We start from the raw sequence: 26,104 nt of genomic DNA, 5'->3' as shown, positions 1-26,104 counted from the left end.
CAATAATAATTCCATTGAATATGAAGACGTATTCGTACAATGGGTAATTGACTGCTTAAATACTATCGTGATCTTCGCAAAACGTACGTACATATGTTTGCCTCAAACATTCTGTAACTTTGTACGTTTCCAGATTTAGTTCCGAACTTCATCAATGAAATTTCTAAATGTCTCGTATAACACGCGTAATATACCTATTCGTTAAAGATGTATAGAAATGTTCGAATACTTCGGCGAACCAGTACATTTTCCGAGGTGCGACACGAAAGCAGTTGCAAAGAGCTCAAGTATCTCGGACGAGAAAACTCGAGGATTCAAGGAGTCGAGACGGTCGAATTTTGTATTTCTAGCAACGATAAATGTCGGAAGGAAAGGGGATTCAATCTCGTTCTGTACGCGTGATAAAATTGTCATATCGCCGGTGAGAAAAGAAACTTTTGATTTCCACGACGGAAGCTCCAGAAACACGAGCAATTTGCCAAGGTATGCTTGATTTAATAACCGAAGGTAACGCAACGGCTCTGGTTGCGCAAAATTATCTTAATTATGCCTATGAAATTCTGAGATTACTGGCCGATATGACTGCTAGCTTTGCAGTTTGCCTTTGTTGCTCCAGAACAAATTCGAAGAGAACGATGGGGTGCCAATGGAAGATACGTCGTCTTCGTGAGTAAAAATTACGAACTGGAATTAGGCCTAACAATTCACTCGAGAGCTTTCACGTTCGTAGCATAATCGTCTGATTTCAATAAGATGTTTTAAGAATAAAGCGTAGTTGATTTCATATGTTCCCTTATGTCAATATGTTAAACCTAGATTCTTTGATTAAAGACAGGCACCCTTATATACGAACCATTTTTCTGAATCTATTAGTTTCGGAGATAATCCATGAAACGTGTTTATGAACCTCAACTTTGGCGTTTGCCTTTTCAGCATGTCGACACGTGAAAAAAATATGCCACAACTATTTTTGCAAAAACTACAGCATACGTCAATTCCATTGAAATTGGAGATATACATTGTGAATGATCCCTTATTAATATAAACACAAATTGATATCGTAATTATGAAACGAAATTAATACCCGTTGGGTGTATGCATCAGAAGTTAACTAAAACTAAAATGTACTACGTTTTGCAGATTTTATCATGTTCCAAATCGTCAAGTATTCCGAGACTTATGAACGAAAGTATAGGTATATCTTATCAGAAAGCTAAAGCTTTCCGTTTCTTAATTTTTCATAATCTTAACGTACCGTTATATTCCTGTCACACTACAATGTGTTTTATTTACGTCAATTGTCACCTCAAACAAAAGAGAAAGAAGGAAACGCGATAAAAAGTGCTACCAGGAAATTTTCCATCGACGCACGTTAAATTCAGCAGCGGTAATGTCCACCGCATGGATATATGTAACTTCTCGCTGAAAACGTCGACGTTTATGGCAGCAAAAATGATTCCGATTTATCATCACAGCGAACTTGACTGTTGTCGAGTACGAGCGTAATTGAAACCGAGCGGAATTGAAAGAGACAGCTTGATATTCTTGAGATTAAATGAAGTTGCATCGCTGGCGGTAGGGTCGTTGCAGTTGCAGAACTGCATCTACCGTTCATTAGCGAGAAAGAGGCACAGGGGATGATGGACGTAGAAAACAGAGGGAGGGGAGTATTTAAGCGCTTCTGCTGGTTGTACCGCGCTGCTTTTGGAATGAAAATTCATCACCGCGAATTAAGTTTTTAGCTTCGCAAGCCGTACGCATAACTTGGATTACTCGCCTGACATAAGTGTACCATTGTGCGCATTCAAAATCAAAATTGTTGCAGGATTTTTTTATCCATTTATTCTTCCTATTTTTACCCATAATTTTCTTCCACCTTGACGTATCTCTTTTTAATTACGTCCTTAATGAATTTTCCTTCTCCACGTTTGCGAAATTTAATTCGTACGTGCAATGTTTTTCTTGATAACCCTGCAACATTTTACCAGCAGAACATCGTTTTTCATATCCTTCCTCGTGTTCTTTTTCTTTGTATTTTTCCTTTGTTCTTGTATCGTTATCATTGTATGTTACATTTCCCTTAACCAATCCAATAGTTCTCGCTTTCTTTCTGCACGTTCCTTATCTATGTATATATATTCCTCTATATCTCTTTATCTCTGTATCATTCCGAGAATATATTTGTCTTTTATATGGCATATTATATTTTCTTTTTATTCCCGCTTAATCCACTGGATCGTACGTGGCGGTGCATTTTTCTTTTATTTCCTTCCAGCTTGCCATGTACGTATATACGCTTCATCCATGAAGATCCCTCTTTCTCTCTGGACAATACTACATACGTCTTCCCTTCAGCATCCACCACCAGAGACTCGAAATACATTTTTTATCCACTGTATCTTATAAACCTAGCCGAGTACATGCCACACCACTTACTTTCCTCCCATTACTCCAATATTTATACGTGTCTTACAGTAAACTTACCGGATCCGAAAATTCACAAAAAATGAGTATATGAGAAAACATTCGAATTATTTCGAACATATTTTTTTTTAAAGCCTCTTCAAAGTCTTGATAATTCTTGAAGTCAACAAACTTGATAAGTTTGAAAATCTTGAAAGTTTCGATAGATTTTAACAGCTTCGTAAATATTCAATACCATACAAACGCATTTTCTATATGGATATTCTTGTCCAGGCAGTACATTGACATAACGTATGAATGACAGTCTGAAATGTTCGAGTATATTACAAATATTATACATTTGCAGTGATCCACGAAGTATCTGGAAGCTTACCATTCAGAACTTTTACGTATATATTGTATATGTTATACGAACAATTTTCCTGAGAATCGTAGATGGAGTTCAGGGAGTTTCAAGAGTACTGAGCTTCAAAATCATATTTCAGATGATTTGAATCTCCAAATTCTTGAAAAACATCGAATTATTTCGGAGTTGAACTTTGAACGCCTATCACAAGTCACAACTAAGACTCCAACTTTGTCAATGAACCCTAAGGTTGTCAGAGACAAGCATCCTACTCGTTATGCGAAGGAAACACCGAAAGCACCTGCTCTTCCTTCCTCTGATATACCTTCGAGGCACGTTTTCCAGTCACGTGTGCTCTGCACGTAGCTGTACTTCATATTTACCGTGCATCTGCTACTCATGCTTTTAAATCCCATTATTCTCCGTTTGCCATTTATTTTCACGAAATACAATCCATTTCTTTTTTTCGTCGTACATTTCCCGCGCCGCGTTTCTATATCATACACCGTGCTTCGGTAGATGGTATTTCTATTTCCACCTCGCGTTTCTGCTTCCGCTCGCGGCACAGTATCAACCAAATTTTTCCGCCTTGAGGCTTCTGTACCGTTGGTGACATTCTCGGCTCCCTTTCGCGATAGGGAACGAAAAACGTGATAAAAAATCGATTCGGAAAAGGGTTGGACTAAAAGCTCATACGATTAATAATAAAATGATATTGGTTAATGGAGATTGACAATAATGTTTTCAATATCTTACACGATTACACGTGATGCAATATTAGTTACGATTTATCGTACGATGATTATACTCGTAGAGACACGATATATATATTTCTATTGATTTTCAGACCTTAAATGTCACGCATAACAAAGTTTCTATAAGCGTTCAAATATTTTCATAGGCTACTGCATATTTACAGTGACCAATAGATTTCGAAGTATATATCTTGTGTTATGCAAATTGGTCAAATTGATTATCCATTTATAGTAGAATATGAGGGATTCTTCATCTGATCGTATTTACATTAACTTCTGTGTATTCTTAACTATTTCCAAGAAACAGTAAGAGTATGGATAGATTTTCATTTTGACCCGAAATTTAATCCTTCAACACTAGAACTTGCGTACAATTTATGAATTGTATATTGTTCAGAAAAAAATCCAACGTGGACGCGACATTAATATTACGAAGATTGTTTAATAAAATATTAAACTTCGACATTAAACAGCTAATAAATATTATTATCAACACCCTGGTACTATATATAATTAACGCTAATTCAAAGTATATGTATGTGAAGGTTCGTCAATCTCCAACCGCAATACCAATTATCGTTTCAATGTTGATCGTACACGATCAGTAATGTTGTTAATATTTGTACGGCACGATCAATATCATTGATCAACAAGACATCTGTCGGTTAACAACATTATCGATCGTGTTTGATCTTACGGATCAGCAGGCATATATACAAAATGGAGAGTCACGTAATTTCGAAAGGATGAATGCATCCGCGCTATGGTTTCCGTACAGTGTCACTCTTAACGTTCAAATATTCGTTGTTTCGCGCGCATCGGTATTCTTCGTGCGTGGAAATGCAATTTAGCGCACGAAGCAATCTTTGTTGGTCGATTTCGTTGTCTGGAACGGGGACGCGCGTTTCGGCCTACGTTATTGTTCTATGAAAGCGTCTTTGTGCGCACTGTCACGCGCTATTAAAAGCGCAACGATAACTTTCTCGACGCGCGGAATTTTCGTTCGTGTTTTGTCGTATCGTATGTCGGTCGGTGACAAAGGGACGGCTAAACGTCGCTGAATGTCTGGTACGTACGCTTTGTCGTTTCATGGTACAGACAATGGTTACGGAGACGGATGAAAAGGCGGCTAAAAACTCCAAGAAGAAGTTGATGTTTTTTTTTGGTTACCTTTTTTAAGACGAGAACCGGATCTAGGGAAAAATTTTGCGAATATGTTGGAGCAGACGGGTTTATGAGATTAATTCGCGCGGACGGGTCATGAGACGGAAATGGAGAGGAATGCATTTCACGTCGAAGCTTGACTACTTTTTCTACATTGCTTCCGTAATATGACCTCCTTTGTAATTCGTTTTATGGAGGAAATAGGTTGAATTAATTCAAACGTTGCGCGGTCTAATTGCTAATTCTGTAACGCGACACTGTTCTAGTTTTATATAATTTACTATATTATAACATCTGTTGTACGCTTCGTATAATTAGAATTCTGTTGCGCGTGTGACGCGGTAATTAAGGCAAGGAAAGATTAAAGGATAGAGAGAAGGTTAGAATTTTCTACTGGGGTCAATGTAAACTAAACTTACTTCACTGTTTGAATAGACACACCTCATGCCTAAATAGAAGTAATAATTTATATTATTTATACCTGCTTATATTCGTTCTATCAACTATATTTTCGAGGCTTGTGTTTTCCGACGTTCATCCCTCTGGGAGCAGGGATAGAATACTCTTCATATACAGAGCCACTATGTTACGTTATTATGTAGAAAATCTTATTCAATTTTTCATAGGTTGAAAGTGCACTCTAGAAATAAAGCTATTTCCCGTTCGAAGTCGCTGCTTTCCGTTCTGAATACCACTTACCATTTACCAGCATGTACTAAACACGATCGATCTCCGCCAATCGAGATTCCAAGGTTCACGCGGGACGACGCCGATCGTCGTCGATGTCTCCTTGACCGGATTTTCACGCGAACCGAATCGTGCTACGCTCGTAAACGTAGCCTGTCGTCGCTCCGAATTCCAAGCTTTCCACATTCTCTTCCGTTTACTTTTACCGTGTTTATTTCATCAACCGTTTCAACCATGAACATCGCTCTCTTAAGCTTTAGCACCGCCGTTTTATTTCGCTTTTAAGTAAGAATTAACGTCCCGTATGAATCCACACGTAAAACGATTCACCATTATCTTCTTCTTGAATTTCTTGTTTCATACTCGTACTTCGTCCCCGCGTTCTTCCCGATTACGTTTCATATTAAACGCAGAAACGAGAAACAACGACCGATTTATTCGACAACTTGCACGATTTTTATGACCATTTAATATTTTACACTTAACGGGGCAAATTTTGTTTGCCGTTATAAAAAAGCAATAGCAAGGAGTTTGCTCGAATGGAGAAATGTTTTATTGGATAATAAAGACAACGCGAGAATCAAGGAACGAACAATGTTTCCTTCAAACTGATTAGAATTACGTCTGTTAGTTTAATTTTTGAATTATAAGTTGGATCAAAGAGATCCTTCTGAATTGATAGGAAATTTGTCTATATTAATGCAAGCTGTATTATTTTTAATAATAAAAATCTGCGTAGTAGGAAAATGGTAAAAAGTATCATCCTAGTGTCTTATCGTTACAGTTTACGAATTTTATAGAAATAGAGTAACCGCTACTTCTAATTATTCCACAGTTGGATATTAAAATAGTAGACGTTAGTGTAAACGTAGTATAATCTAATTCCATTCTTCCGTGGGATTCGTCCTTTTGCGAGCCTTTATATCTTCGTTAACGGTGGATCATTTCCCTTCGACGTTTCGAACGTTTCTTGCAACGAGGTTTACACTGCAATAAGCATTTTGCCACCATATGTCCGCACATTTCTTCCGAACCATCACTGTTTTATTTCTTCGCTCAGGCAAGTGGCATTAACCTAGAAAAGCTCCGTTTGGTTTGACGGTCTCGAAACACTGGTGCGCTACCTTTCAACTAGACTCCCGTTTCAGAAGCACATTATTTCCGACATTAAGTCGACGTGTTGAACCCTTTTCTTCCAACGATTTTGCTCCATTTGTCAGTTGACTTCAAAGAATTGTCTTTTGTAATAATTTCAGACAAAGGCTTATTATTTTATTCCTTTATATGATCTATTTTATATTCTTATCATACCGCGTTACGGGTTTATTTACAAGGTTAATGCTATACAATTTATGTAGAATTAAAGTAAAGTTAAAAAACACCAGTGAAAAAGTACATCAATAAAAGTCTTCAAATTAATTTGAATTCTAATTCAGAAATAAGTTCGTGGAATATTTCTTCTTTTGAATTAGGTATATTCTTCTAAACCTATAAATTTCCTATCGCATAAAAATCCATGCAATTAGTTTCTAATTTCTATCAAACTCAATCTACGTATTATTCTATATTCTACTCTTCTTATCTTCTTCTATTCTAATTTTCATCACACAACAAAATCTATCCCACTATGTACACCAGTCCATAGCATCGCTATCCTTGATAAGAAGATTGTTAATGACATAGCACAGGGACAAGCCAATTACGTGCTATTCGCCATCGCACGTCATTACACTACACATGTAATCTTATTGTGATAATACGCGTGCTTATCTTAAAGATTGTATCGGATTTATCAGAAGTAATCAATCAGACCCGCATTCCTTTGCCCGGTCATATTCTAATTTCTGCATAATACTGTACAGTACATAGACAATACAACAGAGATAAGCACGCCTATTCACCACAAGCGTTATATATGTAAACATGACAGAATGACAAATATGGTCAGCGATAGAGAGCGGTACTTCTCGTATCTCCGTGCTGTCTTCTAATCACCTCCATTTAATACCTCTTCCTTCAATCAGCTCACTTGAAGCATCCCTATTAAACAGACTGCGGGTGTTTATGCAAATTCATATTTTTATGAATATAAAATAAGAAAAGTGGAATCTAAATAACTTAACTACTAAATATCACAAGAAATATCGTGCTTTAAACGTTTTATATATTTTTGCATGTTCAGCATATTCTACGCGTCTTTGTAGCTTCAGACCAGTAAATGCATAAAAACCTGTAGTCTATTAATAAACTTCCATTCCAACAACATCCTCTTCCACCATTTTTCCTCTTCTCAAAGAACAGCATAGTTCCATCGCCATGATCCAAGTGGTAGGTAGAATTCAGGCTGCTATATTATTGTTGTTAATAGAGTGCCCGTGGTTGTTTCAGTTACGGAAGCCAGTGTCGACACTCTCGATCCCGGGGGCGATGAAGAACAGCGGTGGCGTGGCTGGTGGGGGCGGCGTGGGGGGCGCCGGGGGTGGCGCCGGGGGTGCTGGTTGCGGTAGCGGGGGCGCTACCGGAACCGGCGAGGACGCCGGTATCGCCCTGGTCGGCGTCCACTCGGAGTACCCACGGTACGTGGACGACCGCGTGCTAGCCGGCGGTGGCCAGGTGAAAGGACCATCGGGCAGCATAGGACCGGGCTCAAAGCACAAACCGAACGTTGGCTACCGGCTCGGCAGAAGGAAGGCCCTGTTCGAGAAGCGGAAACGCATCAGCGACTACGCGCTCGTCATGGGCATGTTCGGCATTATCGTGATGGTCATCGAGAACGAACTGTCCAGCGCCGGAGTCTACACCAAGGTGAGTCGATGATCATTCTTCGTTTGCTTTGATTATTGGGGCTCTTCCTGTTGGGTTTGGTGCAGAATGAAAGGTTGGTGTATTTTGAAAGGTCATTAACGTTTGGCCAGGTGTATCGCATTGTGGTAGATGATGTTTAATTATGTTGTAAGTTTTAACGATGATTAAATGGTTTACGGTTATCGAAGTAGACAGATGATGCCTAATTTTCTTGTGAATTTTAACGAAGATTGAATGATTTACGATTAACAAAGTTGATGGATGGTGCTTGATTTTCTTGCGAGTTTTAATGATGTAATGCTGTTTCAATGGTGTGAAATTATCGAAATTGATAAACGATGCCTGAGCTTCTTCTAAATTTCATCGAAGATTAAATGCACTACGGTTATCAAAACTGATAAACGACATCGGATTTTTTAGCGAATTTTAATAAGTATTAAGTAGATCGTATCGAAATTGAGGCTTCTGGATGGAAATTGTGTCATAAAGTATCATGGTTTCATCAAGTACCGAATCATCAATCGACGAGTACGCGTTCCCTAGAAGTTATTTTGTAACCTAACTTCGTTTAAAAAGATGTAATCTCAATTAGCCTGATGGAAGAAACGAAAATCAGATGCAACGATATTCTTAATCGAACTGTGATCATTTGCATAAGAGCCTGTACTTTATCAGCACCACGGAAACTTTAAAAGCGTTCAATTTTCTCGAATGCTTGCTATAATCCTACTATAAAAAACAGAGTCTGCTACGAACAGACCGTTTCCATTTCTGTACTCCAGATTTTTGCGAGTGCAAGAAGACGAGCTCAGGTATGGGTTTTCTTGCCAACTTCTTAATCGATTCAGCCGGCCAACTTCGCGATCAGTTTCTCTCGTTAGTTGAGCGTTGAAAGCTGACGCGTTCCTTATGTAAATCTGCACGAAACTTTTCAAAGTCACGATCTCGTTATGGAATTAACGACTACGGCCATTAAGCGTATAATAAGACGCGCTTACGACTCAATAGCTATATTTTGACGCGACTACTATCTTCATTCTTTAATTTTCCGATATACGATAGTCTCAAATGTGTAATTCTTTGTTGCGAACATGCTTATTTCGTCGCGTCATACACTGTTCAAAACATTGAGAATCGTTTGTTGTATCACATTGATATTCACATTTTGTATCTGCATATTTCACACTTATTTTTATTCGCTTCTTCTTATCTGTATATTCTTTAATCCTTGAAATTTTTCTTTATCCTACTATCGTACGAATAACATGTCAACGTATGAAGCACTGCATTGACATTGAAGTAATCTTATAACGTCACATTTTTGAAGTGACCTTCCTGCAATTTTTATATTTTGCTGCTATAATGCTTACTTTCGCGTACGAAAAACATTTAGTGTAGGAAAAACATTTAGTAAATGACGAGAGATAAGCTGAGAAGGCTTTTGTTTTCTCATTATGCGATTGTTAAATGCGCGTAACGATGAATTTTAATCTTACCTCTGAGTAGCTTATGTATCAGGGGATGTATTAAACGTGTCTACCACTAACGTTTCTAGTCTCTAGAAATCCGATGATCACGTGTTTTCCTAGCGGAACAACATAAGTACCTGTTTCAAGTGCCAAGTCGCTAACTCTGAAGATGTTACTCCATTAAAAACGTAAATGAAGAAACTTCTTTTTGTGTTAAGAATTAATTTCATCTTTTTTTAAAGAAGTAAATCTCCTCCATTTAAATTTCGTATTACAATTCTATAGAAAGAATAGCTGATTGAATATTCCTAGAAATGAAAGCGAACGATTCGTTCGTTTTATGTCACCGACATTACTTTCCTTGGCAACGATGTAGCTTTTTCTTTTAATGGTCTCTTTTAAATGGTTCGATTCGAAGCTCGTCATTTGCCCGCTAATTCAAAGTTGCTCGCGTCTCGTTCAATTAACCTGCATTTTGCCCACCAACGGGCGCGGCGATTCGATAAACTGAATGTCTGCCACTTCGAAAGTGTTGCCAAAGCCGTTTAAGTCACCGTTCCCGCAATTAAATAACAATCTGATATGTTAATTAAATGTTACTAGTGAGCGTCGTTGCAGAGAAGTATTCCATTTATTTTGCTTTATTTCTTATTCAACTTCGCATTAACCGTAAAAATATTTCCTCGATTATGTTTCTTATGTATCGTATCTAAACGCATCGAACAATTTTCCTTAACAAATCAATTAATTACCTAGTAATATCCGATTAAAATCATAATTTCATAGCTTGTTTATAAATTTTGCCATAAATTTTCTCAAGTAAAAATAAATCTCAACCTTTAGAAACTTGCGATATCTTAAGATCTTACCATATAGCCCATTGATTATTTCATTATTTCATTATTAGAAATCAATTTTTAGATATTAGAAAATCCGTATGATACATTTTCCCAACGACCAATAAAAAAATTCATACAACTATTGAAGATTCCTTTTCGCATCCCAAACATTACAATCTTCCAAATAGTCCTCTATTTCGTCTGTATATTCAAAAATGAGATATACCTGGAACGCAATAAATCAGCTGTTCACAGCGACTGAATAAATAGGATAGCGCGAGTCAATCCAATTTGGCATGAGTTATTGTCTTGTTTATTTTCCGAATTCTTTCGATCGCTCGAATCCTTCAGCCGGTTCAACGGAAACGTCAACGATGTCGCTGTTTTTCCAACCACCTACTCCATCCTCTCGCTAATCATCGGCCGTCGGGTTGGTTAAATCTAGTGTGAGCAAAGGAACACGGTTGACGACTGAATTACGCTGTTGACCGTGGCAATCTCTCTAAACTGGCGCCAAGAAGCAACGAATAGATTAACAATATTGGTAATGGAGTGGGAAACTTGACTACAAGTAGGAAGGAAATATTCTGCTCCGTGTGTGTGTCTATGTGTGTCGCAGCTAGCTTGGAAAAGAAGGCCAGGAGGGTGCATTCGATTGCTCCCTTTCTTTCTGGCCTCGAATATTCTGGCGGGATTCTGGGCCAAACCATACATTTTAGGGGAGCTCTGATCGACCGGAATCCCTTATATACGGTGTTCTATAAACTATGAAGCGGATTGCTGGTAGAAGATTTTGATATCGTTTATATAGAAAACGTTTAGAGTATAGTAATTTTGAACGGATCGCAGGAATTAGATAAAGAAGAATGAAAATTAATTCTTTGTTTTACACATAGTAGAAGAATCTGAAAAATCTTTAATTTGTATTCTGAATTAATATTTCACATATATAAAAATTGATAAATTTGTACATTCGGAATTTATATTTTTCTCATATATAAATTTATAAATTTTGTTCGTGCAACATTGCCTCCGTGTAAAATTGTATTATTATAATTTTATTATTTTGCTGTATTCATAAAATCTCATAAATTTTCACGTCACGTTACGTTACGTTACGTTACGTTCGATTGAATGAAAATTTAGTAACCGATAGTGAAATAGTATTCAATAGTTTAGTGAACAAATATTATCTGAAAGGTGTATTAATAATTCAGATCGATCTACGCGATAAAATTGATTTCGAGTAAACGAAGTCGGTAGACCTAAGACGGCTACATTCAATGTAAAGAACGTAAGGTATGCCAGCATTTACCTTTAGTACACCGATAACACACCCCGTATATGCGTTTCGCCTTTCAAGAAACTCACAGAGATATTTACGCTTGTTCGCCCTCGATTATCAGATTCATCTGAAAACGTGCGTAACGCTTGGAAGAGTTCGAAAACTTACAGTAGCACATACGTGCATCGACTTGCAAATACCGCGGATCATTGGAAATCCGCCGAAGAGGAAATTTCGAAAATCGAACAGCCGGCACGAACATTGAGTGTCTCATTTTTTATGCATTGCTCTTCTAGACACGATGGATTCGTGTGAGTATATATGCACATCATATTACTGCGTGTTTCATAAAATCTTTATGAAACTTTATGTTACTTTATAATAATTTCTACTAAAAAATGTATCGGAGTAAAGACAATTATTACAGATGTTTGTAGTATTAATTTCAAATAGATAATGAAATTAGCAGGAAGTTTTATTAGTTCGATATTCTTTTAAAGTGTCATTGCTAAGATATAGTTTCTTAACGTAAAACAAAAATATGAAAGTGTCATTATTGACACGAGAAAGATAAGTGAAAGTGATGTAAGAAGATGTTTCACTTAGGAGAACCGTGAGTAAAACGAAACTGTAAAGAAATCCGTATTATCTTCAAACATTGAAATGTTAGACATCTACACTATCATGAAAAAACCATCGTTACTAGAAGCTAACGCTGTAAATACATTTGAATTTTAACCAATGAATTCCGGTTAGTAAATCGCAACTCACGAGAAGACAAATAAATCGCTATGCGTCATCCTTTTTTCGAGAAGATCCCATGGGTTTGGCGTTCCGGAAATTCGGTTATGCGTCGTTGCTCGCCGATGTTCTGCTCTGGTTACGGCTTTTTCCTTAGTCGAACGTTGGAATCGTGACTGGTTGATTGTCTTCTACAAGTTTCTCGCGGCTGAGCACTGTCACAAAGAATAAATGGTGAACACGTGGCAGAATCCGGAAATGAATATCTAGCCCTTGAAAAGCAGACGAGGAATTGCATTACATATTTCTCTTGTACCGTGGTATTGCGTTGAAATCACGTGGATAATTTGATTTTCGTGAGTTGTGAAATTACTGAGTGAAAGATCTGATTTATTATCAAATCTATTACAGGCAAAGATATTTAATAATACGGATAATGTTACTGGTAATTTCTAATAATTGGCAATTAATGGCTAATGACTTTAAAAACGGATCGAATGGAGAGTTGCTCGTATCATATAATAGTTTCCATGGAATCTGATATTGGTTCAAAGGTACAGATTTATATAATCAAATTCTGGAATTCGATACAAATGTTTCCGATACTATGAAGAGCTCGATAAACCGATACTTACTACGCTAATCGAAAATGTCGATATTCAAATGTTGCGATAATACCTCTTCTTCATCCAAGTGGAATTTATGGTTTTCCAAGGAATACATCGAGCCATTAAACGTACCAATTGCACTCGTACTCGATTCGTGTTAAAGAAGGTATTGATTTTACGGGAAATTGCTTCTATTTCTAACAATACTAAAAAATGTGTCATTCCATAAGTTTTTGAATTTTAAAAAATTCGAAGATATTAGATAGATTTAATAACTGGTATTTATAGAGTAGACGTATAAGTTACATATTCGTCAGAAAATTTTACGTAGAGAACCCAAAGTTTCACTTGGAAGATAATTCTTCCCCATTATATCACATTCTTTAAACTAGTAGGTTCTGGCCCTTAATTCGTTTAAGACCGTCATAATTATGACAGGTGACTAACGTTATTACGAAGCAGTTGACTCGTTCCAAAAGAAGTCTTACAAGATCGAATAGATTAGTTTATTTTAGCCTCGTCTGTCTCCAACTAGAGGAATGCATTCTGAGTTAGACAACGCAATTCGCTAAAACTAAACAACATACGACGAGGCTATGGGCCAATGAAATTTATTAAAGTTGGTCGTTAGTGGTTTCGTCTATATATTATTCTATATTATTTTTTAAAAATTTGCAAAAACTTCCTAATTCCACGTAATTATACCCTCGCAAACTGAAACGCGTCAAATCAGCACAAGTCCCATCTCTTTCAACTCGCTGTGCTTAACATTAACTCTTTTTGCATCAAACTGTCGACTATCATTAATGAAAATTGAAAATGATAGTAAGAAAAAGAATAAGACAAATGTGAAGAACGCTCCGAAAAGGCGAAAGTAATTAGCTAGTTGCTGCAGAATAATCCAACAATAATGAGTCTCTCGTGTGTTTCTTGCGAGCGATTCGCGTGTGACAAACATGGAACAAAATGCTCACTAATTAACAAAGTCAAATAGCTTACACGTTTCATGAAACCTGAAGATTAATGCTTCAAACTGTTTAAACTCTCCTGAAATCCCTACGTTAGGACGAATTTACACTTTTACGCTTTGTGCGTCATGGATATGTTATTCACATTGGAAGATGTAAAGATTACTTTCATTTGTGTTTTATCCAAAGTAAGATCAGTAAACTGCGGATGTTTATGTATTTATAAAAAATTTAAATACAAGCTCAGAAAACTATTTGAACATTTGTAGACATCTTTAATATATTTAACATTCGTTAACTTACGTATTGAGAAATTTTTGGTGCAAAATTGCACGCCACGCGTATAATACGAAAATATGTATAAAATATCTAAACTAGAGTATTTATTATGATATTTGGTACATGAAATCTATATAAATTCCTTAATTTTGTTGGTAAAAATATAAAGGATCAGTATAAAAATCAAAAATCTAATTAATATATCTATCTATTAATATAATCTAATTAAAATGGCTATTTGTATATTATCTTATTCAGAAATCCAAAATAATAATTATTTTTAACATTTTTTAGAAAAAAGTCATCGAGAAAGAAAATAATTTTTATCCAAATGGAAGCTAGTTATCAATAAATCTCAAAGAAAATACTCAAAAACTGAAACGATTAAAGAATATTAACTTTTAATTGATCTGATTATGAATAACGATTATGAATGATTAAAATCTTCGTGTCTACGAGTAATCATCGACGACGAAAATTTAATTTTGGTTACCAATGACCAATATAAATGATCAGAATTTTTTTAGTCCTCATTTATAATGGTTATACGTAATCAAAATTTTCTAATTAAAGATATTAACTTTTATACCATAACTTTTACAATTCGGCTTATAAAGGCTATGATATCTGACATTTTTACAACATCAAGTGTCTAAATTCGCTTTTATTCTCGTCACGGATACCAACTATTCCGATGAAAAGAATGAGCGAATCCGGAAGATTCGAATCCAATAAGTCACGTTGTAGAGTCGAGTATCGAATTATGAGAACGCCTGTGTAAACGTTCGCGATACGCAGTTGCGTCGGAATGTTTGGTTTTCCTATCACGAGCTGCTTAGAGACGGCGCCCTATTTCTTGACAAACCAACTAGGACGAAATGAAGCGGAGTCAATATTCGTCAACGATAAATCCTAGCCGGTTGTTTATACGGTCCGTCGAACAGCATAGTGCTTTATGTACCGGGTATTATGAATCCGCGAGGCGTAGGTGTGCATATCTAACGATGAAACGGAGTGCAACTCGCTGCCGGGAATATTATACCGATAGGAAATGCTATTAACGCAGTTTGTGCATATCGAAAACTATACAAGGATGTACGATTATATTGGAGTACATGGTACGTTAAAGTGGATCGAATATCGATCGAGTCAATGGAATTTCCGAAATTATAGGGCTCTTTGATGTTCTTCCTTTAAAAAAGGATGTTTAATGTATAACACATTTACATTATTGTGTGTAAGTATCCGAGCACTTCCGTTGATTCGTAGAAATTTTATTATCCACACTGAATTTTCTTCTAAAAGTATAATTTGTTTCTGTGGTATAGAAACCATAATCCATGGTATGGTAATCTATGGCATAGACTCTATGCCGTCTGAAGTTATACGATATTATAAAACAAGAGATTGAAACGAACCTGTATAAATGTTTCATTTGTCGTTCAACTTATCAACACTCAGGCAACAATTTTCAAATAGTATCGTAAAACTCCCAACAAACTTAAAATGTAATATATTTAAACTAAAATATTCCAATATTCTCGAAATCATCGTGAAATTCCTTGCCCGCCATCTGTCTATGGTATGTCCGCGTAGTTGCAGGAAATTCAGCTCCAGAGCGGAAAGTTACCGTAACACATATTATTATATGAGATACCGGAGATAACCGCGGTAGATTGGTGGCAGCCACATGCAGCACGTATCATTGGCCAGTCGCCAATGACCAACGGGGTGGAGGTAAATTTAAGTATCTAGTTCATGTTCGTTGGCGTGCATCCCCCTTGAAATATCCCCTCTGGCGCCAAGACCGCACTCGCTGGCTCGCTCCACGTTTTTCTATTAATTTCTATCGTGTCTTACCGATTTTTTTATAAGGGGCCGTTGCAACCTTTACGACAACAGGACAACAATTCACCCTCGTGTCATTTGTCCCTGCGATAAAACTCGCTCCGTTGCTTGTTTGTCCCGCACGTCCGATAGTAATCTTCCTCCCTATCTGTAACTTCATACGGTTCCATCCTTTTTCTTGGTCCTTTCTCGAAAATGGTGAAAACGAATCCGATAAAATGGTTGACATTTTTAGTGTTGTTTGTGTGTTCCAAAATTTCACCATTTACTTTGTCATCTGGTTTACCGAACGATGACGTAATTACAGAGGAAACTGGTTTTAAAACCTTTCATTATGTATTTAACAATTTATTTCATAAATTAATGTTTATATCAAAAAGAACTGAAGACACACTGCCCTAAGATTTATTCATGTGAAAGCACGTGTTATTGAAATTTAATAAAATCTACTAAAATTATGTACATATATTATATATTTATAAAATGCAATTTAAAATGCAATATTTAACTTCGTAAAATTTTAATTTATATCTTAATAATTCAGCCTGTGAAATTCTTGCCGCAATACCGTATACAAGGTGGTCCAGTCAATTAAAGGACATATAAATCTTTATTCAGCGGATAGTGTCTGTAACAGTTTCAAAGACGTGTTCCGTTTCCTGTGTCGCGGCATGTTTCCATAAAATCCAATCAAAATCGCAAAGCGTGACTCGCGAAGTAACAGAATGCATTAGCTTTGATCCTGAATTCTGAGCCGATCCTGTTGAATCTCCCACTATGTTAAGCGCGCGAGCAAACAGCCATAATATGCTAATACTAAAACTTGACCAAGGAATTATTCACGCAGACCCTTGTAAACGTCTTCTGCACGAACAAGTGTGTTAATTTCAACGATTAGAGCTGTTAGTTTTCCATAACTCGTACGACACGGCTCTTTGTGATTTACGAAATCGGTGTTAGTGTTCTAAAGTCACAGGCAATATGGTATATTCCACCATATATGGACATGGGAACTAAGCGTACGTCGCTATGCATATACCATGTGAATGCAGCGTTATGGACGTAGGTGCGCCGCATCCTGACTGGATCATTATAAACACTAATTGTGTACCTTACTGCTTATACATAGTATACGTATATACGTAGTTGATGAAAAGGATTATGATGGAAATAGGTTCGTAGCCCAGTTTTGCATCTTTAGATTTCTATCAACAGTTATTCAACATTAAAATCTATTTTTAAGTGAAAAAGAATGTTTCTCGTTTATTTATATCTATGTCTTCTTCGTGATATCTTTATCACACTCTATGAATATAAGGGGTCTCGGAAAAATTGTGGCATCTTATACTTCCGCTCGTTAAATAAGCTCTAAAAAGCTGGATAAAGTGTGAACCTGATAAAGAGGACGAATCCATCAAACCCAAAGTTTTCAGGTCAGTTATTTTTATGGCTGATGCTCACCATTAGATCCGTGAAATTTTTTATGCCGATCTTTTATTGTTCTACCATCCTCCAATCTGCAAATTCGTCCTCTCCGCTTAATATCGTATTAAACTTAATATTTTAATATCTTTGCATATTATGTGCAATCTAAACATTTCTGCACGTTTAAATTTCTCATAAAATATTTATCGAAAATCATTGGATTTCCAAGTGTATGTAATTTTAACGTTACAATATCTTCTGAAGGAAATTCATCTAAAAAGTTTACAAAGCTTGTATCTTTAATTGAGAGTTTACTCTTCGTTTTCTTATGGCTGATAATTAAACATTTCAACTATTCAATGTACAAAGAATTTTCGCTAGATAAAATCGCAAAAAGTCGATGATAAGGCGACACGATGCACCGGGTCTGTTCTCTAATCCCTATCAGAAAGCCAGGGTAAAAGCACCCGAATTTTTTTTCGACACCATTTGTATCTCACCACTGCCACCAACGCCACGAAATATAGCGATCCTAATCCTCGAATAACATGCAAACCCTGTAGAGCAGACTGTCGTCGAGAAAAGGACTCGTGGCATCCTGAGAGCCTGTATCGGTCGTGGAAATCGAGATATCTGACGCAAGAACGGAATAAGAATGTTGCTTGGTTTCCTTCGTTACGAATCGTATCCAATACCAATAGAAAGAAAGTTTTGTTTAAATATAACTGTCAGTAGCCTAAATTTTAAAACTATTTCCCTGTAAAAAATAAACAATTCGACTTATCATGTTTTCTCCACTATGCTTTTTAAAGAAAAGAAAATTTAGACACGTTGTATACTGAAACAGAGAACATTTTCACCACTCAACAAGATAACAATTTAAAAAAAATATTTTCTACATTAATGTATCATTTAATAATAAAAAAAAAAGAAACTTCTGTACGAGGAATATATTATAACAAACTTTATTTCGCAAATATTTCAGTCTTGTGACTCGAAGATCTCCAGAAATCAGTAACAAAGAGTTTGCAAACAGAACCGTCATTAGTACGTTCTGTGTTTTACGAAACCTCCAATTTAAGAGGTACACGAGGGAAGAAAATGTGAAACTGTCGCAAAGTTGTAAAACAGACCCCTCTTTTCCAGGGATTGTAAAACTGAGCTGACTATTTCAACTGAATCGTTGGTAATTTATTACAGTGATTGATATAAAAAAGACAAGCTTTTTTAAGATTAATTTTCAACATTTCGTATTTAAGAAAGTAATTTCGTTGTTTGATGAAATAATCTCGGACCGCAATTTAAAAATTTTGATTGGATATTGAGTTAATTTAAACATTAATTCTTCCATCAACGATAACACCGAACAACTAATCACCAAGTTTCGAGTTGAATCTAAGCGACCGAATTTCATTTGTCTTGTGTGTGATTCGTTTCACGCGATAGGATAGTTTTAACGAAATTAGAATTATCTAAATTGAAAGAAATTTTATTCGTCGGATTTGTAATATTCATAAAAGTTTAGGATCCCTGGCGCTTTTTGAAGAACGAAAGAAGGGGCTGAAAGTCGTATCAACTACTCGGCTCGTCTATTTCTTATCCTCACCGTCGCTATTTCAGACGAAAGAAAACAAAACTTGAGAATTACAACCGGTCGTTTTTGCATGTGAAACGACTTGCTCGAGGTTCGCTGAACTGCACGAAGATCGTTAACGTTTATTAATGAGGGTAATGAATAAACATAGGGATGAAGGTGTTCCCGAATTTCACGGCGCAAAAACGACCGCGTAACGCTTGCGAAGGGAGTAGAAAATTTCGACGGAACGAGGTTCTCAGTTCATTCCGCGCGATAACAAGAAACTTCGATGGAACTTGATATTCCGACAAGAAGATTAATTTGCTTTTAATCCTTCTAACTAGTGGTCCCTTTTGTTCGCTCTGCCTGTTTGCACCTCGCTGGAAGACAACTCAGAAAGCATGAACAAAGAAGTATTTATTGGGTTTGAAGCTGTGTAACTTGCTTAAACTTCTAATCATCCCACGAACGATTGCAAAGTACATTAAAATGTTATCTTCTTTGTAGTGTCAAATATAAAATATAAACTATTTTCGTCAAAAGTGCTGGCTTTACTTAAAAACAAATTTACTTTAACCGATTATTATGTTATAAAGATTAGTTCAAGTGAAACGCTTTTCAGATTTGGTAAAACTTTTCCTACCAAAAGCATTTTTAAATTAGGTTTCTCCTGAATCTGTTTACGTAAGAGCGTCAAATGTAAAATGCATTTTAATATTTTTATCAAAAATGCTCGTTTCATTCGAAAACAATTTATGTGATTGTTGATGTGTTATTTTTATAAATTGGTTAAATTTATATGCCTGTTATATTCGATGAAATTCGAACTAAATATGCGTATAGAACGCTGTAGAAGATCTAAGTTATGTTTAATCTATAAGGGAATCGGAAAAGGGCAGGAGAACGAAAAAAAGCTGGTTGTTTGAGTTCAAATCCCCTTCTGTCAAATGTGTTATCACCCCTTGGCTCAAAGCACGATTTCGAAGCGAGCTTTGCGAAAAGGTTCGACGCTTTTGTGTTCGTTTGCGATTACTTGGAGTTCTGTTTTGCAATTCAAAACGCGGCGGTCTGGAAGGGTTTGCAGGGCTATCGACAATTTACGATTTTGGATGTGGAGTCTGCTCCGTTTGGTATGGCACGAGGAGGAGGAAAAATAGCGGTGCGAAGGCTAGATAGGCTCCCGTGGTGAAAGTATATTGTCATTTGAGGAATTCAGAAAGCACCGAGCCTCGCTTCCCTTCCCATACAGTTCTGAGTCAAACCATTCGTAATTTAAAATAAGATTTCCATCGATCATTTCACGAATAGTATTTTCCTAGTAAGAATCGGTAGTAATTTGAAACAAAAATATAAGAATTTTATGTAATATAATTGATATTCTTTTATATAGTCTTTCGATATAAATTTTGAAAATATGAAATAATTTCGATATATTTCATATTTATTTATTCTATATAAATAGAAATACATATAAAAGGGATATCTTTACATAATCGTTAGAAAATGTGTTAATACCCAAATCCTATGTGCTAATGTTATATTTGTCAATTATTAAAAATTCGTGTTAAACCCTTAATTTCTAAAACTGAACTTCTTTTTAGACGAAACTTTTAAATTCTCTCTATCTTAAATTAGTAAAACTAGGTCCTTCTGAACTTAATCCTTTTTAACGTAAAAAGTTTTCCAAATCAAATTGTATGAAACAAAAAGTTCAGAACTTATCCTTCGACGTGTCACCGTATCATGATACTAAGTTTTCATAAGTTTCCACAAATCGCGGTACAACCTTCTCACAAATCGTCTATGTCTTCCTTTCGGGTAAACCGTGAAGCGTTAAAGCGATCTTCGAGGGAATCGGCCGGAAGCGCTTCCTTATCGCGCTCGCGAGTTTGACATGTTTTCCGGAGTGCCACTCATTTTAGAGGATTAAGTCTAACAGCTGATAAAACTTTCTACGGTAATAAATTTCAGCAGAAACTGCAGGTTGGCTACAGCATCAACGAAACAGCTCATGCCACGATATTCGCTCGAAATGCACCGTCATTAGACCACTGGTTGATTTAACCATCTGTAATCTTTCCTCGTTTGCTGAGAAGAATAATCGTCCTACTTGTTCCATAACGTTGATTACGAGAATTCATTTTGAAATTAAACGAGTTCGTACAATTTTTGCACGTTATTTCACTGCTTGCTGATTTTTAATGGATGAATGAGACATTAAAAAATTTCGTGACTTTCTACTAAAAACAAAAGAAATTCCCCAACACACATGGGTCGTTGTACATTTTGTATAATAAAATTTCTAAAGGAATTGGTATTTAAAACCCATCAAAGAATTATACCATCGCAGCTGGCTGTTGTAAAAATTGCAAGTGGACAAGAAATTAACCAAATGGAATTCAATTTCATTTGTTTCCCAATTCTTTTTGCGTAGCATTCCTTATTTCCGAGCGAACGAAATTTCTATCTGGAAATTCTTCATACGTTTCGCCTGGTAATCTCGCAGCCTACGTTCACCCTTTCTACGACGTCAAAGAAAGCAAACGAGCAACTGGGCTTCGCTCTTTTTTTCTTCTGCGTGTTTTTGTTTTGCATATATATCCTTTGAAGTATACTCATTCTCTTCCACCCTTTGATGCTTCGGGAATTGTTCCATATATTGTAACTATGAACAAATATCGAACCATTGCATTCCTTCCATAATGAATTAATTCTTCTGCTTTAACACACAAACACGTAATAAATAATTTATATAGATACTCCTCTCTGTCACAGAAAATCATCCTGGAACGTTTTGCTTAAATCCTTTGAATTTCGAATTACTTCATTATTGTTCCTTTACTGCAATTTGTATTCTACATACTTGAGAACTGTTCAGAAATGTATACGCTGGTATCGACAGATCGATCGAAATTATCATTAATCATTCATATTATACCGTAAAATCTGTATACGAAACCTTTTATCTTTGCCAAACAAAATTGACATGTTAGAGGAATTGAACTAGGTAGGGGAAGATAAAATATGATATGTCGCATTTGATTCGAATCGATGTCCCGTGGGAAATTATTTAAATATAACGAAGCCTCTCGCATTGGATGTATCCTCCCACGTCTTATCAGGCCACAATATCATCCCCGTCACGAGGTATTTCCTTACAACAAACAACTAGCGAGCCGTTTCATTTGTCTTTCAGGATGTATACACATGTTTCCGATAATTAATTTCATGGCTGCTGCATACGAGCCTCAATTACATCTCTATCGCAGACCCTCTGAATATTTCCTGGATCAAAGAGAAGCTACTCTAACGCTGTTTCGAATTCCTGCTCGTTATTTCGTGTATTCAGGTTGTATAATAACATTGCTACATGGGATGAACATGATAAGTCACATTTTCTATCTCGTATAGGGAAACTGTTTCAGGACTTGAAAGTTGTCTTTATTATATTCAATTTTAGAACTAAATGTACATTTTTTTCATCCCTTTCAAAATTTCAAGAAATATTGCTTATCATTGGACTGCAGATTTTTATGCGTTTATGAGAAGTTTGAAGATGCAGAAATACGCAGAATGCACATAATGTGAGAAATATATAGTGCTCTCTGTACTATGCAACAATTTGGTGAAACAAATTTATACTTTGTTTATATTTAATAATTTTATACAAGTTAAACCTTTTTAATTATATCTGTGAAAATATGAATTTGCATAAATATCCGCAATATATCAAATATCATGATATTATCTCTTTAATAGGTTAATATTATAGGACAAAATACTATTAAAATATTACCATACCCCTATAAAACGACGTCATAGGATACAACTGATATGCGGTCGATATTAAATAATAGCAACGTGTCCATTTCATGTTATTTCGCGAATCGTGTAGCGAGTATAAATCATCGATCGACAAAATATCGAAATTCAGCAACCTCTGTCCTTCCTGGCGAGGTATTACGTTTCCGATGTAAAACTATTCGCAGCGTTTCCCTCCCGATCATATTTCATCCCATTCGTTTGCCACGACTCGAAAAGAGACTGCGAACGTGTCACCCTTCGCAGGCTTATTTTCCCCTAGCTATCATCCATACTAACGTTTTTGCATCGTGCGAGTTGCGAGAAATAATCTCGTCGAAATATGAGAAATCGGTTTACCGCATTTTCCGAAATGGTCACTCGATACCGTGAAGCGCGATGTAATAATTACTGTGGAAGTTTGATACGATGAAATGTACGGCCAGAAAGGTGCTCATAAAGGTGGATTTTATCATGGTCGATTGCTCGCTTGGCAGGTGTACTGCAACATTCGAGATCGTCGTTTCTTGAAAAAAAGTCGAGAGCAATGGAATATTGAAATGGTACTGAGATAGAAGCAACGCCATTGTTGCATATATTTTATAAAGGGTTTCATACGTTTTTGCATATTTTATTCGTATTTGTGTTTCATTTTTATGTGTATTATAACGCAGGATTTTGAGGTTTATTAATAGAAATAATATATTAATAAAGGATTTAACGAAGCAGCTTTTCTAAAGAGAGAAGTATAGGTGAATTTACAAGGATCTATGGTTTCTGTCGCGTCGATTAAAAAAAGCTTGTCTGGCTACACATCGTCTGTTTCTACTCGTGCTCGCGTAGCTTCTCTCTGCAATATTTCGCTCCTCTTTCATATTTCAGCGAAACGTAACAGCTGAATTATATTATAAATCAGTATGAAATTTCTGATTCAGTTACTGGCCCGAAAGTATAACCAGCGAAAAATTTATTCAAATTAACGACAATTTCGATGTAACATGGTTCGAAGTAATTGTGCGGACGGATTAAAAAATCAGACGTATCGTGTAAACTTCCATTAAAAAATATCTTCGAGGAAACACACTCTCCATCCAACAAATTTCTGAGCCAGAGAGAAAATTGTTTCTTAAACAATCCATCGGAAATTGATGCCGTAACTCCAACAAAATAAATGATCCACTTAGCTCCATAAATTGGAAAATATAGAAAAGTAGTGTTACAAAAATTCTTCCTAAAACTTATCTTGAGATTTATAACTATTCGTTCTAGCTTTTTACGATAAATTTTACAGAAGTGAGTCATTAATTTTCTTCGAAATCGCGCGCTGACCGTGTAATTGATTAATAAGATTGAGAAATATATTGGAGGTGGAGCTTTCAAGAGGTTCGATTGTTTCGTAGCTCGGTCGAATGATTTACGAATTATTTCGTAATCTCAGCGAATAATCCATATTGTTATGCAGCTGAATGAAAAGCAGGCAGACCGATCGAATTAATTATCGCGCCGTTGTTTGTCAAGGCGGTCGCTTCTCATGAACCCTTAAATTAACGAGGAAGAATCGATTAATTATAGAGAGGAAGAGACTCGAGGCGAACGATGCAGCGTCGTGGCAAACAATCGAGATTCGAGGACGCTTGCAGACCGGTCCGATATGTCCAGGCATACGCGTATTCACGTTAATTTTCCAAGGGCGTAACCGAACCACACGGTTTCTCCTTTGGCTCACGGACGAAACCGACATGCGCACGAACGGATCATGTCGTCGCCATAGAAACGTTGTGAATCTTAAGGGTTGCAGCCTGCAGCCTATTAAATGCGTTTATTTATAACGTTCATGATACGTGCAATCCGTTATCGGGCCTGGCCAATCTATTTCCCGTGAATTGCAAATTGCTGCGACTTATGTTACCTATCGGATGTTCCGGACGAAGGTGGAGAACCCGTTCGTGATCTGAAAATTCTGTAACTTTCCTGTAGTACTCAGCTATGAAGAAAAGCAATATAACTGAAAATCTTAGAATAAAGTTTCTTCGTATCTTTGAATAATCGAAACATTGAAAGTAAATGTGGACTAATTGTAATTCATCCTTTCCGGATGTGAGTTTATAATATTATTTCGTTCCTCTAATAATAGCTCTATTAATCACTCAAAAGTGGAAAAACTTAGTTTGAAATTTTAAGCTTAAAGTGTGAATATCTATTGTGATATGTCAATGTCGATGTAGATTTAATTTCAAAATGTTTTGTATAAGATGTATAAAATAACAAGTATTCAGATAGTGTTCTATAAGTCACTACATGTACCTATATGTATAATATAGCTACTGTGTTTATTTCTTCGCTTTTTCTTTAGTTCTTTAAGCGAATTTAAAGAATACAGATATTTTAGCTAAATACTTCAGGTTCTGTAATAGTTATTTCCTATAATAAAAATTCAGTTTCTCTAATACTGGCAAAGACAGGACAGCCTTTTCGGAGAATTTATTCAGTTTTGATATACGATCGCATGATCGAACCAATCTGGTTGTAACTTGCCTTTTCTCCTTTGGAAATCTTTCATTTACGATTGCTCTATACGTTTCCCTGTACATATTCAGCTTACGCATAAATTCTACGCAAGGACCATGAAAATCACGAATCATATAAATTACACGACTAGATGGAATTCCAATAACTCACTCTGCAAATAGCGCTAGCTCGAAATAAACAAGCTTACCGTAACATTCGGTCGAATCCATTGGACTCAAGAACAACTAAGGAATACACATCATTCTTCGAAGGTCGGTCGATTTAATCAGTGCTGCTTCTCTCTAATTCTCATTTATTTATTATTCTTCCTTCCACTTTCTCAGTTTCAGAAAAACGTTTATAGAACGTTTTATACTTTTCAATCATTTTATATTTTTCCTTGATCCGAGGGAACTTACCAGTGAAAAACACAATTGATCATAACCGATACAAACAAGAAACGATACAGCTATAATAAAAAAAAAGCAATAACCAATACATCGAGATCCATTAAAATACTGAAAACCACGAGATTTCCGCCGCAATCCGACCTCGGAAAATCGGGCTGACTTCGAG

General features: G+C 36.2%; 1 protein-coding gene across 8 annotated transcripts in view; it reads left to right on the top strand.

The window, feature by feature from the left end:
* LOC100646717 (small conductance calcium-activated potassium channel protein) overlaps nucleotides 1–26,104 on the top strand; it is a 245,250-nt gene that overhangs the window by 156,368 nt on the left and 62,778 nt on the right. For all 8 annotated transcript variants that reach the window (XM_048410394.1, XM_048410393.1, XM_012313643.3 and 5 more), the window contains one exon: nucleotides 7,765–8,181. In XM_048410394.1, the coding sequence (XP_048266351.1) occupies nucleotides 7,765–8,181 (417 nt within the window). The remainder of the gene's footprint in view (nucleotides 1–7,764; nucleotides 8,182–26,104) is intronic.

The sequence above is a fragment of the Bombus terrestris genome, chromosome 11 (genome assembly GCF_910591885.1).
Source record: "Bombus terrestris chromosome 11, iyBomTerr1.2, whole genome shotgun sequence".
NCBI lineage: Eukaryota > Metazoa > Arthropoda > Insecta > Hymenoptera > Apidae > Bombus > Bombus terrestris.
This window is presented reverse-complemented; position numbering and strand designations above follow the sequence as displayed.